This window comes from Balearica regulorum, chromosome Z (assembly GCF_011004875.1).
Source record: "Balearica regulorum gibbericeps isolate bBalReg1 chromosome Z, bBalReg1.pri, whole genome shotgun sequence".
Lineage (NCBI taxonomy): Eukaryota > Metazoa > Chordata > Aves > Gruiformes > Gruidae > Balearica > Balearica regulorum.
The window spans coordinates 6,796,800-6,809,602 of record NC_046220.1 but is presented as its reverse complement, the minus strand read 5'-3'; the positions used below and the strand labels follow the sequence as shown (position 1 = coordinate 6,809,602).

The following is a 12,803-nucleotide window of genomic DNA, read 5'->3' as shown; positions in this document are numbered from 1 at the left end:
TAGATTTAAAGACCAGCCAGAACGACAGAATGCGTACCTCAGTGCCACAGGAAAGGTGGAGTTGAGCACACCGAGATTATATTTCATTACTCTTTTTTTTCTTTTTCTCCAATATATACTATTCATTTTAGAAAGCTTCAAAAAAAAGTCAAGCTGAAGGGCTTTCTAATGCTCAGTGCTGAGTATTCAAAATGCCATGGAAGGGAATGGAAGCAGCGAGCATGCATTGCCTCTGGAAATGAAGCTCAAAGTAGGAGACAACTCCACAGCATAGTGGTCCCACAACACTGGTGTAGGAAAAATGAGAGCTCAGAATTTCACCCAAATACCCCTGTGAGATTTTTCTAGATTAAGGGATCTTCAGTTGATATATTACACCTATGTCAGCATTAGGAGGGGATGCGACCAGAGGACAGTGCAGCTGCACATCAGGGAGCTCCAGCAGGTGGTAGAAGTTAGAGGAGCCTTCAGGGTGATCTAACCTAGGGTGAGGAAATCAGTCCTGAGACTCAGTGAGCTGTAATTGGCTCCCTGACAGCTGTTTTTCTTGCCAGGTGGAAAGAGTTCAGCAGACAATCTGAGCCCAGGAACTTCTTCGTGAAGAGAGCTAAAGTTGTCTGATGTTAGGAATAGAGCAGCTGAGGGTGTTTCCTTGTTGAACTAAGTTGGTAGCTCAGTAAGCCAGCATTGCTTCTGGTTCAGACTAGGTTAAATGTGAGTGGAGTACTTCTGCTAGATAATACTCTCTTTTGCCCTCCACATGTAACTTTTCAAAGTACAGATGCATATTCTGCATGCCACTTGTTGACATTTGAACATCACTTCTTAAAATATCCCAAAAACACTTTTTGAAAGGGTAACTGCAGACTACAATAGATCTTGATGCGAGTCTTACCGTGGCGGAGCCATCAGTCTTTCCACTGGCATACCTCTGTGAAAAGCCCTTATGAGAGCTCTCAGTGTCCAGATAAGAGAGCCCAGAGCTCAGATCATCTCAATTTTACTGCCTGAAACGTTGCTTTGCCAGCTCCATGTTTGGGGAAAGAGGAGAGGAGGGTTGTTTGATGTCCTGTCTCACACTGGGCTGGTAGAACCAACTATAAAGAATAGTTCCCAGGGACCAGTGGTGCATTATCTGACCATCTGATTTGTGATGAGGAGTACCTTACTTCATGAACCATGGGAAACAACAAAATGGTAGAGACTTGCAATTTGAACCTAAGTTTCAAGAATAAGAGTTATTCATGAGAACTGCATAAGCACCTGTTCCTTCCTTGGTTGGCTAGACTTTCCTTTTCTTTTTCTCCTTTTGCTGTTCTAACTGGTGTCTACCTGCTTTCAGGAACAGTGTTTGTGTTTTAAACTTCAAGTTTGGCTTTCTCCACTGCAGGATCTCCGCAGGCGTACCTAGGCTAGCCTGTTTACCAAATGCAGCTGCACACATGGACCTGTGTGCCAAAATGGCACACGTGTTTGTTATGGGACATGCCTCCTTGGGATAAATCAACCAGCTGTTCTCTTCCAGGTTCTGAAAACAAAACAACTCTGTTTTTTTAAATCATCATATCAGGAACAATGTTTTTTTTGTAACCCAACTTCATTGTTGAAATGTCTGTGATTACTCCAGTCTCATTTGATTCACTTTGTTCCCAGGGCTTGGTAGCTTGGGATGGAAGTATTTGAGAAGGGCTCAGTGCAAAGATACTTTCTGAAAACAGATGGTCTCTAATTGATATCTTTCAGCTGAGAGGGGATTATTCTGAATATTTACCAGAGAAATGATTTCTCCTCAAGATGTGTGGGCTAATGAGTCTCAGGCATTTGTTCATTAGCTGAAGGCTGACACTCACAGATACAATTCACAGCTGAGTAAGACTCTCATTATGTTCTAGTACCTGTGTTTCAGTCTTTGTTTTCTTTAAGCCTCTTATGGAATTTCTTTAAAGACCAGGGAGCTATTGTCAGCAGCTTATTGCAGCTGTTGAAAAAGCTGTACCTATCTATGTATTAAACCTACAGAGAACTTTTTTTTTTTCAAAGCTGTATTTAGAGATTTTTTTATACCTATACAATTGCAGTTACAGAGAACAGAAACTGTGTAAGTCCTTGCACACATCACTGAAAAAGCCTGTAAATTGTCATAAATCTTAAGACTAGTCAGACAACTTCTAAAACACCATAAATATGGCAAGCAGTGTTTCAGTCTTTCCATCATGTTCTGGAATAAGGTTACGGAAAACTGTGATTACCTCCCTGGATAAGTATACGATGAACATGAAGTATTGTATTCAGTAAGTGCTTGTACCTATTCTGCTCACAAGTGATCGGGTCAGAAAATTTACAGCCATCTGCAATTAAACTTTACTGGTTCAGTAAAGGCATTAAAAACTTATACTCATATGGAGTCCTTACCCTTTCAGCTTTGTTAATGTAGTAAGATACACACATTCAGGACAAAGCACTGCAGAGATGGAACAGTCCCCACATTTTTACTTGTCTGGTTTTCATTTTTCATCCTCTAGCCTCCTTACTTGCCTTTTCTCCATTCCTTTTCCCCCTCTTCTCATCAACCTCTCCTCTCAAAAACAAACAATAAAAATTCTCTTTTTTCCCTTCTAAAAATCCCAGAATCCTAGAATGGTTTGGGTTGGAAGGGACCTCAAAGCCCATCTAGTTCCAACCCCCCCTGCCGTGGGCAGGGACACCCTCCACTAGCCCAGGTTGCCCAAAGCCCCATCCAACCTGGCCTTGAACACTGCCAGGGAGAGGGCAGCCACAACTTCTCTAGAAAAAGTTTCTAGACAAAATCCTATAAAATCCTATGTATTTTATAGCCATCAGCCCTATCTTTTTCTGTATTTGTAGATTTGGGCTACAAACAGGTGCAGAAGTTGTTATTAAACTTTTCCTTTTTGGAAAACAACATGCCATCTTGGATAGGAGGGAGGAGTTGTATGTGCACTGCAGTGCCTGCATTTCAATTAAGAGTACCTATGTCAGTGTTTGGCATCCCCTATCTTAAGAAGAGAAATTTTATTATTTATGATTCATGCTCAGGCCATTATATCTCATTCTTTGAACCCAGTCTACAAGGTTTTGTGTTTTCAAGCCTCTTTGCCTCCCCCACGTGCCTTTCAGCAGATCTCTCGAATCGTGACTTCTTCCCTAGCAGACGCCAGGGAAGGCTTGATTAGACTAGCCTGGAAGTGCTCTCTGGCCACAATCTTCTCAAGATGCAATGCTGCTTGTTATTATCTGACTTCTTTCCTGTGGGACAAGGGAGTCCCTGAACAAGATGAATAATAAAACCTTAAGTGCCTTCACAAAGGACATAACACTGTTAGTCAGCATTGTGTGGTTAAACAAATGTTCTAGAAAGCAAAAGGCAGACTAAACTTCAAAATGGCCTAGACACCAGAGATTAAAGCTGTATCTGCAGCCTGCACCTCATACAGACTACAAAGAGGGAAAAGATAAAAAACTAACAAGTTGGTAATATAGATTACATTCCTTTTTCATAGCTGGGATTACTCAAGACACAAGCAGTTTTCTACAGCTTAACTTGTTGAAAATAGAAGAGAGATAATCAGTGTAGGCCCTATTATGCCTTTGTATTTGCTACCTTTATGTCCATACTGATGACTTTTAGAAAGCAATTTTGATACCAGACTCCTAAGACAATGACTGCTGTGTTATTAGTGTTGTCAGCAATTGTCAGAGAAATTCTGGTAAGCCTCCGAAGTGATAGGCTTGCACTTCTAAATCCATTTACGTACATGTAATTCTAGTTTTTATCTTGGAAGATTTAAAAAGTTTTAAAAAAATGCTTTCATGCTTCAGGATGTGAAAGGCCTCTTCCTTCCATGAATTAACCACCCTTGTGTTGTGAAAAAATTATTCCATGATTGTCTTTCCAGTGGTAGCTGCTCAAACCTAAAAAATATCATAGTTAAAGAATTTGCAGTAATATGTCGTTGGCATATTCTGTAATATTTGGCTTTTTCTGTACTAATGGCGAAAGAGCCCCTTTGGCCTAAGCATATTATTGACTATATCGACTTTATTTCTTATTTACTGAAAATAAGAAATCTTATTTCATACCCAGGAAAGGCAAGACAGTTGCTTTCAGTCACAGTTTTGTTTGGGAATTGGTAAAACTTGGTGGGAAGTGGCAAATTCCTGTTTGGTGGGTGGGATGAGCAGGGCCAAGCTTTGTGTTTTTGTTCAACCTCCTGCAGCCGAGGCCCATCGGTGTGAACCATCAAGTACTTAGCTCAGAGCAGCTGTAGTCGGAACAAGCTGTAATCCTGTGCCACAGGGTCCTTTTTGATGCCATTTCATCTACCATAACCAAAACAGTCTGAGTTTTCTGTATTGTTTCTCCTGTTCCTCGCTAAAACTCTCTCTTCTCAGGGGCAAAGTCTTCTTATCATCAAGCACAGCTCAGACACGTTCAGACACCATGTTTGTTATGGTCATTAATACTGATTTTCGTCTGTGATTCAGTCTGGCAGTGTTGGGGCAGAAGCAAACTTGGAACCAGAACTTTGCTGTTTCTTGCCATCAATTCTGTTCACAGCTGCCTAACCTTCACAAAATAATTAACATTGAATCCACGAATTGTTACTGTTCCAAGGCCTGTGTTTACTTCTCTTTAGATGAAAGGATATACTGGCTGATGCGAACTTCTCTCTGTTATGCATTCTTATCAGTACCATCCCTCATACAAGCACAGACAATGTGTCACTGCTTTGTATTTCAGCTTTACGGCCTGCGTTAGAATCTGATGCCTAAAGTTTATTAAGTTAGACTTTGTCAAGGAAGATGAGATTTGTAGGAGGATTTGGAGGGGTAAGTTCAGCAGGATAATACTGCGACTTTGCATCTGTGGACTGAACAATCACAAGCACTTTCCTTCATACTATTTTCAGTTATCAGTTTCTTCCAAACTGAGGCAATTCAGTACAGTCACTCAAAGACTCTCTATTTGCCCTTGCAAGTAAAAATTCCCATCCCCATGTGCATACTCAGAAAACTCAGATGAAATGTAGACTAACTGGAGTCCAACATCCAGGCATTTCATTCATCCAGAGTTACAGACTGAAGATGTCCTCCTGAGATTGTCCAGATACAGCACAATTTGATCAGTGGAAGCTCTCAAAGTTGCCTGTTGCAATTATACTCCTCACATACGTAATATTCTTGTAGCTTGTACTGGGTAGACAGAACTACTTGAAAATGTAAGGAGGTCTCAAGGATGAGTCTTGATTGTTTGCATTTGTACTGCTTAATGGGTGAGTATCTTCTTGAACCTTTGCCCTGCAGAAAATCCATTCGCTTGCACAAAACATGACTGTGTTTCATGCCCATTGACAGAGCTGTGGTTTATTTGTTTGTCACAGACACGGAGACCTGTGATTATGGCTGGCACAAGTTCCAAGGACAGTGCTACAAATACTTTGCCCATCGGCGTACGTGGGACACAGCCGAAAGAGAATGCCGTCTCCAGGGAGCACACTTGACAAGCATCTTGTCTCACGAGGAACAGATCTTTGTGAACCGTATGTACTGTTAGGATTCCTCTAAACAAGAGTGGGCACTGACTCTTCAGAGCTAGTGAAATATCCTCCTGATTACTCAGCTTTTACATCTCTGTCTTAAAATATAATTTTAGAATGTTTAAAAGGCACACTCTGCATCCTTCATGATTATGTTTGCAATGCAAGTTCCCTATCACTAGGAAGTTATTTTTTGTTACATAGAAAATACTTTGGTTTTGAGGAAGAGAACTGGAGCTATTGTTTTGGCATTGGAAATTGATGAAACACTTTTTTCTGGAGGCTTTAGATTATTTGTGTGCATGACATCAATGACCATGCCACCATATGTTGTACTAAGTAGGCATAAAGAAATAGTTCCTGCATGTTGTGTCACACAGTCTAGACAGCACTGGTCACAGCCTAACCAAAACTTGAAAAATGTACATTAGAATATGTGCTTTTATTATTTTAATCTTTTTTTTTTAATTTGTTTTTCTCTCCCCTTCATATGTACTCAGGTAGGAAACTGATCTATTTTCTTTGAGAGATGCCATCAGGAGGGAAGAGACAAGACTGTTTAAAAATGTTGGATGAGAATCTGCATTTTTATAGACGTCCCAAGTTAAAATTGAAAAGCTGAAAACCAGCCTGTAAATAGTTGTTTGCATAATGATTAGAAGAATCTTAAGAACAGGATGTCTGATTCATTCTGTGCAAATTCTTTTTATTTTCTTTGGTGAAATCTCTTCCTTTTATGGGAAGGTTAATAAAAATATCCTTCTGGTTCCTTAGGTATTGGGCATGACTACCAGTGGATTGGTCTCAATGACAAGATGTTTGAGCGTGATTTCCGCTGGACTGATGGTAGCCCACTGGTAAGATGCCTTTGAAATGAAATCACTCATTCATTTCTTTTTGTGGTGGCTTATCAAATTCCAACCAGCAATGAGGGAAGCTGCATGAAAAAATGCGGTCACTAAATATGCACTCAAGAAAACAGCCAGCAAACTCTTGTTTCAGGATAACTACTGTTTTGTGGTATAGTTCTAAAATCTTATTCTTAGTTATTATTACTGTACCTGCAGGAGCTCTCAAAGCTTCCCAACAGAAAAACTCAAAAACTCTGAGACTGTAATTTATGGGTCTCTGCTGGAGCTGGTTTGTGCTCCTCTGCTGTTATACAAGGACATATGTGGCAATTCTCTTTTCCCTTCTGTATATGGAGCAGGATGCGTTTTTTGGATGAGGATATGGCATTCAAGCTCTTGCTGTTTGCTGGGTCTGTGAGAGTCCACAAAAAAGCCTCTCGAGTACTGGAGATTGTTCTAGTCTGTATGGCAGCTCTACAGCTAGGCTGGAGAAACAGCCATTTCTAGGTGGTTCAGGAGGCCTGTAACCAATAATCGGTCCATAAAATTTTAAGATGCTGTTGATACTTCTTATTGCCTTAAAACAAGGAAAATCAGCAGAAGGAGATGAGAATACTCTTTACCCACCCTTAACTATCCTAAATCAAAGTTCTGACGGAAATGATTGAGTTCTTTCCAATGCAAAACAGTCTCTTTTGTAGAAGACACAGGTGATTTATTGATGTTTAACACCCACTGAAGAACATTACTTTAAAAAAAAAAAATAAATTGATTATGCTTATTATTTTCCTTTCCAGTTGTGAATTCTTAAAGCAGAAAGCATCTGGACATACATATGCACATGCACACACATGCATACAATGACAATTGCTGCATACCATGCAGCTGCAACTTATGTAGAAAGACACCTGGGGCAAAGCAGGCTTCGTTTATTTACATTTTGTGAAATAACCAGAGGTTTAAAGTCCTCTGAAATGACTTGTAAATAAGCCATTTCTTGGGGAAACTACCACATGTGGCAGGCGACAGCACAGGGGGAAGGTGACAAAACTTTTCCTTGCCTGACTGATCACTCAGCGCATCCAATGAACCCATTTGTGCCTGGAGCCGCGAAGTCTTGCAGGATCTAAGCAGAAGAGTTTCATTTCATTGTTTTCTGTTGCCTATCCTCATGTATTTTTTGAAACACGAGATGTGCCGTGGACTTGAACTCTACTCATTCTGGATGAGTTTATTCTGTCTCCTGATGTGGCTTCCTACACATCACTGACAGTAACGGGCACTCTCTGAGGGTGGTTTAGGTTTGGTTGGAGCTCAGGGGTAGTCCGGATTGTCTGCAGTGCTTGGTCAAGGAGCCTACACTGCACTAAGCGATCTAAAGTTAGGTGAGATAAATTTGGGTGTAAATGTTGTGCCTGAAGGGGCAGCCCACCTTACACTGAGAAGCGTAAAACAAGATACATGCTTGTATATTCCAAAGACAAATTTGGTATGTCACTGAATGACAAATTCAAGAAAATAAAATTAGGGCTGAAATTCTATTAGTTAATTCAGGTTACTGAGCAAATGTGGTATTACATTTTTACTTTACTTTTCAGTTTTAGGAAATGAAGATATTCTAGGAATAGAATAAGACCATCTGTCCAACAGATTTCTCTTTTGATTGATCTTTTTTCCACTTTATTTTTCTTTTCTTTTTAACAACTTCCCTCTGTCTCTTCCTTCGGAAACGATTTAGGTGTCTCTTGAAATCATTTATGTTCATTGCTTCAATAGCTTTCCCTCATAACTTACTCCATATGGTTTCTGGATACCATGGTTCTGACCAGCTTCCTCATTTGCTCCTTTTCCCTAGTTTTTAACTTATTTTTCATACTTTCTAACCACTCTTCTGGTTACAGTGATTTATTACTTCTCTAGTAATTAATAGGAAAAATAACATAATTAAATATGTACATCAAATGTACTTCCCTGATGATGTCTTAAAATTCAAGTGAATTTGAATACTGTGTAGGTCAAAAAATTACATCGTTTATGTATTTGGAGGTGAACAGGAGTCATGATAGCATTAAATGCATTAATATAATTTGTGATCATAAAAATCAGCATTATTAAATCAACACTCGGGTTCTAACTTGAATTTCTGAGATTAAAGGTAGCTCTTGCATATAGCCAAAATCTAAATAGCCTTGTGTTTTACATATCAGGGTGCATCTGTAATTCAGCTGTTTCTAACTTTGTTGCCAAGCTCCATGCTTTCTCCAAGATAATATTATCTGTCTACAATTCTATTCAACACTTCTGGCATAGAGAAAAACTTGTCAAGTCTGCTGAGGATTCCCCTGATATAAAGGTTTTGTTGGAGATACTATCAGAAAAGTCACTCCACCTCTTAGATAGACTGTCCATCTACAAGTGATGTACATTCATCTTTTCTTGATACTTGTTTGAATTTTCTGCCAGTAACAGCTCAGTTTAATCTGAAAATCATGCTTAAATGATTTTATTAGATTTTGGATTTAAAAAAACACAAAACAGTTCTGATGTTTGGTAGACTTAGAAAAAGCAAATAGCAGCAGCAGCAAGACATGTTGAGGATGGAATTGAGGGACCAATGCTGCTGTTAACCCAGTACTGCTCAGATGACATAGCCGTAATACATTTTAGTGATTTCTCTTTCACGTGAGTTTTCTTTCTGAACCAAAAAGCCCTCCTAGAATTGGGAATCATTGAAGCACAGGCCCTACCATTGGAGATTATGGAACAAGGTTTGGATTACTTTAGTACTCATTTTCCATGGACATAAGGAAACCCACAACTTCAGTATGTTGAAAGGAACTCTTTTGCCAGGTGTTGGCATGTATTTTATTAGTAATTTCTGGAAAAGGGATCAAGTATTTTTTTTTTACTTTGCACCTAAAAGGTATTTCAACCAATGGGTTCAATGGAAGGAAGTCAGTCATTTTTTGACATTTTCAGCTCATGCCAAGTTGTGTTTTTCCAGATTTTTTGAACTGAAGCTAAGTCCTAGCCACTGTTAAATATGATAGTTGGACAAAGCATGTACAGGAGTTCCTTAGTGAAAACCGACAAACATACTTCCAAATGCACTGTGCATTGTCTCTAACTGCAGTGAGCTATTGAATACACATGCCCACCTTAGCTATTTTTTGTGGACTTCATAGTCATATGCAGCCCTGGCATATAAACCTTGTGCTGTCTCACTTCCATTGCCTCCCAAAATACAGGAGGGGAGAGGGCTTTTTTTGAGGACACTTCTTGTCAGTTCATGAGAGTGATAAATTCACCTTTGTCATTGGCCTAGTAATGTGAGAAAACTTAAATTCTCAGTTGAGGTTGCAGAAATTTCCCTTCTCTCATGAATCAGTGGATGTTAGTTTCTCCAATCAAATGAGCAAGGGTCATTCGGTTTTCTGTGCAGTGTCCAGATGAGATCAGTTCATGTCCCTTCAGTGGGATGGGAGGTTTGTTTGTTTTTTAAGGCATGTGGGGCAATGTGACCAAGATTTTTAAAAAGCGAGCATACAGAATTAAGGTTCTTATGGTGAAAGCTATGCTGAACCTGGAGTACCCTTGACAGGCTCATAGCCCTGTTGAAAACAGGGGCAATTATTTAGGTGCCTAGTAGTGGACTAACTATAGTCAGCCACTTTTGATATCCTGGAATTCTCTTTTTAACTCCTATAGAAAACACTGGCTGTTAGCAATTGATCAAAAACAGCAGCAGTCAAAAAAGGCCCTCAGTTCCTGTGCAGGTTTTTCACATATCAACTGTAATTACATTTAACTTCCAAAAATAATGCCAGTAAGTCTTGGAATAGATCAAGAGTTATCTTGTAAATACATGCTCTGATTCTTAGAGTTCCTCAAGGAAAATGTTGGCATCTTGATTAACGAAGCAAGTACAATTGGATTCAATGAGAAAAAAAGGAACAGTATTTAAAAAATTCTGGTCCACATGACATTAGTCCATATCCGTTTTGAGTCTACCTGTTTTCTTTTAAGACAAGGAAAATTATCCTAACAGAAAAGGGTGCATTCCTAAATCATAGTATTGCAGACTTTATTCCTGCAAACAGAACTTGAGGAGGCTTTTTGATCTCCTCTCTGAAGTGTTTGTTGCATAGTTATCTGTGTGCTTTTAGGGGATTTTGGCAGGTTTATTTCTTAACTGTAATCGGGTTTTTAATTTAAAACTGCTCAGGAGTTTTCTGCCTTTCAGGCAAAACGGCATAATCTTATGCAATGGATTGGGTTGTATAGATAAAGTCTCACCATCGCCTGGTAAAAGACACCTTTTCAGTGTGCTGTACCCACTACGTCCCAAACACAGACTGGGCTTGAAAAGTGCAAAATAACATGAATAAAGTAATTGGGTTATATCTCTCATCCCCTAAAGTTTAATTGTCAGTCCAGGTGCTACTTTTCCATAAACAAATTGTTTTCCAGGTAACTGGTATTTCATTATACTGGATTTTATTGGCCAGGCCAATTTACTTATATTTGTCCTTTTTTTTTGCAATTTCTTTAAAAAACAAATTGGAACCTTCTTGGCTAAGGTCAGAGCACGTCTTCAAAGGAGCTCCTTGGCTAAGCTTAGGCTACCTTGTCCAATATGCAGAACCAAATAAGCTATAATTATACTGAACTGTGGAATCCATTGCTGGCCACCCATATGAATCTAATTTATTCCGATTTGCTGTACTGTATCCGTATGGCAGGAAGCAGTCTTTTCTCATCTACAGCGTGTTCCTGCTCCTTCTCTTTTTTTCCTTTTCTTTTTTCTGTTTTTGAAAGAAAGACTTTTTCAGTGTTTCCGGTAGTTGGGAGAGGTGGATTCGTGTTCTGGAGCTGTTGGGCCACATGAAAAACACTTTGGCAGCAGCAACCGTTCCCTTTTTTTTTATCAAAAGAGTTGATTGCAGCTGTGTTAGTGCAACATAAAAAGTGAAAGCTCTTTCAGGAAACCCAGATCCTCACTTGTGCTGCAAGTTCAGTGAGAGGTGGAGATTAGAGGCCACTGCCACATGGGTTTGGAATACCAGCAACATCCGAGATCGCTTGGACCAGTGGGAAGGGAATTTGTAAGCTGCAAACTTTGGTGTATCTGCCTAGTCACTAACTTCAGATAATTTGTCTCAAAGGTGAAGGCTGTGAAAGCAGGTACTAAAGTGTGTTCAGAGAACTCACAGCACCTCAACATTTTTAGAGCTTCATTATTCATTACTTCCTGAAAGTCAAGCCAATTTCTGCTCAAGACATTTCAAGTATGATTACATTGACAGATGCAAGAGGCAGAAGAAAATAATACAGTATTTTAAAGAGTGTGTTTTGTTAGCTCTGCGTTTCTTCTATTGCAGTGTAGTTGTAGGGCTGTTCTGTTGGCATTTGGTGTGGGAAAGCATTAGTTTTCCTCTGATTTACATTCTACACAGGAATGAAAAAGGCGATTTGTAAGACTTTGTTTACATTTAAAAAATTACAGAATGAAGATTATTCTTGCACTTTTCTGCAGACTTTTCTCCCAGCATTTCTGTGATAGTGAACAACTCTCTAAATTGGACAATCATGCACAATCTTCATCCCACAATTATCATAAAAAGCTCTAAGCAATAAAACCAAATGTGTTTGGGAAAATCACAGTGATACAGGAGAAGAAAGCAAGGCCTAAATTCTCACACAGCTATGGGAAAAGAGGAATTTGTCCACAGCTACCTGTATCTTTGTATACTTTAAGTTTGATGTAATATGAACTACAAAATAACAAAACTTACATTATCAGTGGAGACATTTAATAATTGACTTGATCAAAGAAAGAGTGAACACAATGTGACATTTGAAAATATCTTAGGGAAATTGAATTTAAATAATTCACTTAGTTCTGTGAATAGTAACTTTTACAGCTGTAAAGCACACCCATCCAAATAGAAAAAATCTGGTGTTGCTTTTGGCAGCTTCTCCATTGTGTTTGGATTGCTGGCGTTTCACTGTTAAGGACCCTTGTGAGCAGGCACAGTGGTAAAGGAACCCTTTGGAGCTATTCATGTTATGGATTAAGCGCATACAGCTACTTGGGGTTGTGCCTTGGGCCTCCGTCTCACAAGGGGAGTTATTCATATCCTTTGGAAAATGCTGTTGATAATTAGTGCTTTGTAGGGCGGTGAGCTCACTTCCATTACATAAGATTAGTGCTGTAATAAGGAGCTGGCTAGTGTCTGTGGCCAGATTGTCTGTCACTTGGAGAATGCTGCCAGCTAGGAAAGTAATGGGGCATATTGCCACTTTTAAAACTGTCCAGAGACTCTACGTTAGTTTTTCTTCCCTTCGGCACAGGAGCGTTCATGCTTTGTGTTTTGCAATGCTGGACCTCAGG

At 39.4% G+C, this 12,803-nt stretch overlaps 1 protein-coding gene across 3 annotated transcripts in view; it reads left to right on the top strand.

Annotated features, from left to right (window-relative positions):
• Positions 1-12,803, top strand: part of VCAN (versican) — a 112,612-nt gene that overhangs the window by 87,820 nt on the left and 11,989 nt on the right. For all 3 annotated transcript variants that reach the window (XM_075740933.1, XM_075740932.1, XM_075740934.1), the window contains exons 11-12: positions 5,403-5,561; positions 6,333-6,415. In XM_075740933.1, the coding sequence (XP_075597048.1) occupies positions 5,403-5,561; positions 6,333-6,415 (242 nt within the window). The remainder of the gene's footprint in view (positions 1-5,402; positions 5,562-6,332; positions 6,416-12,803) is intronic.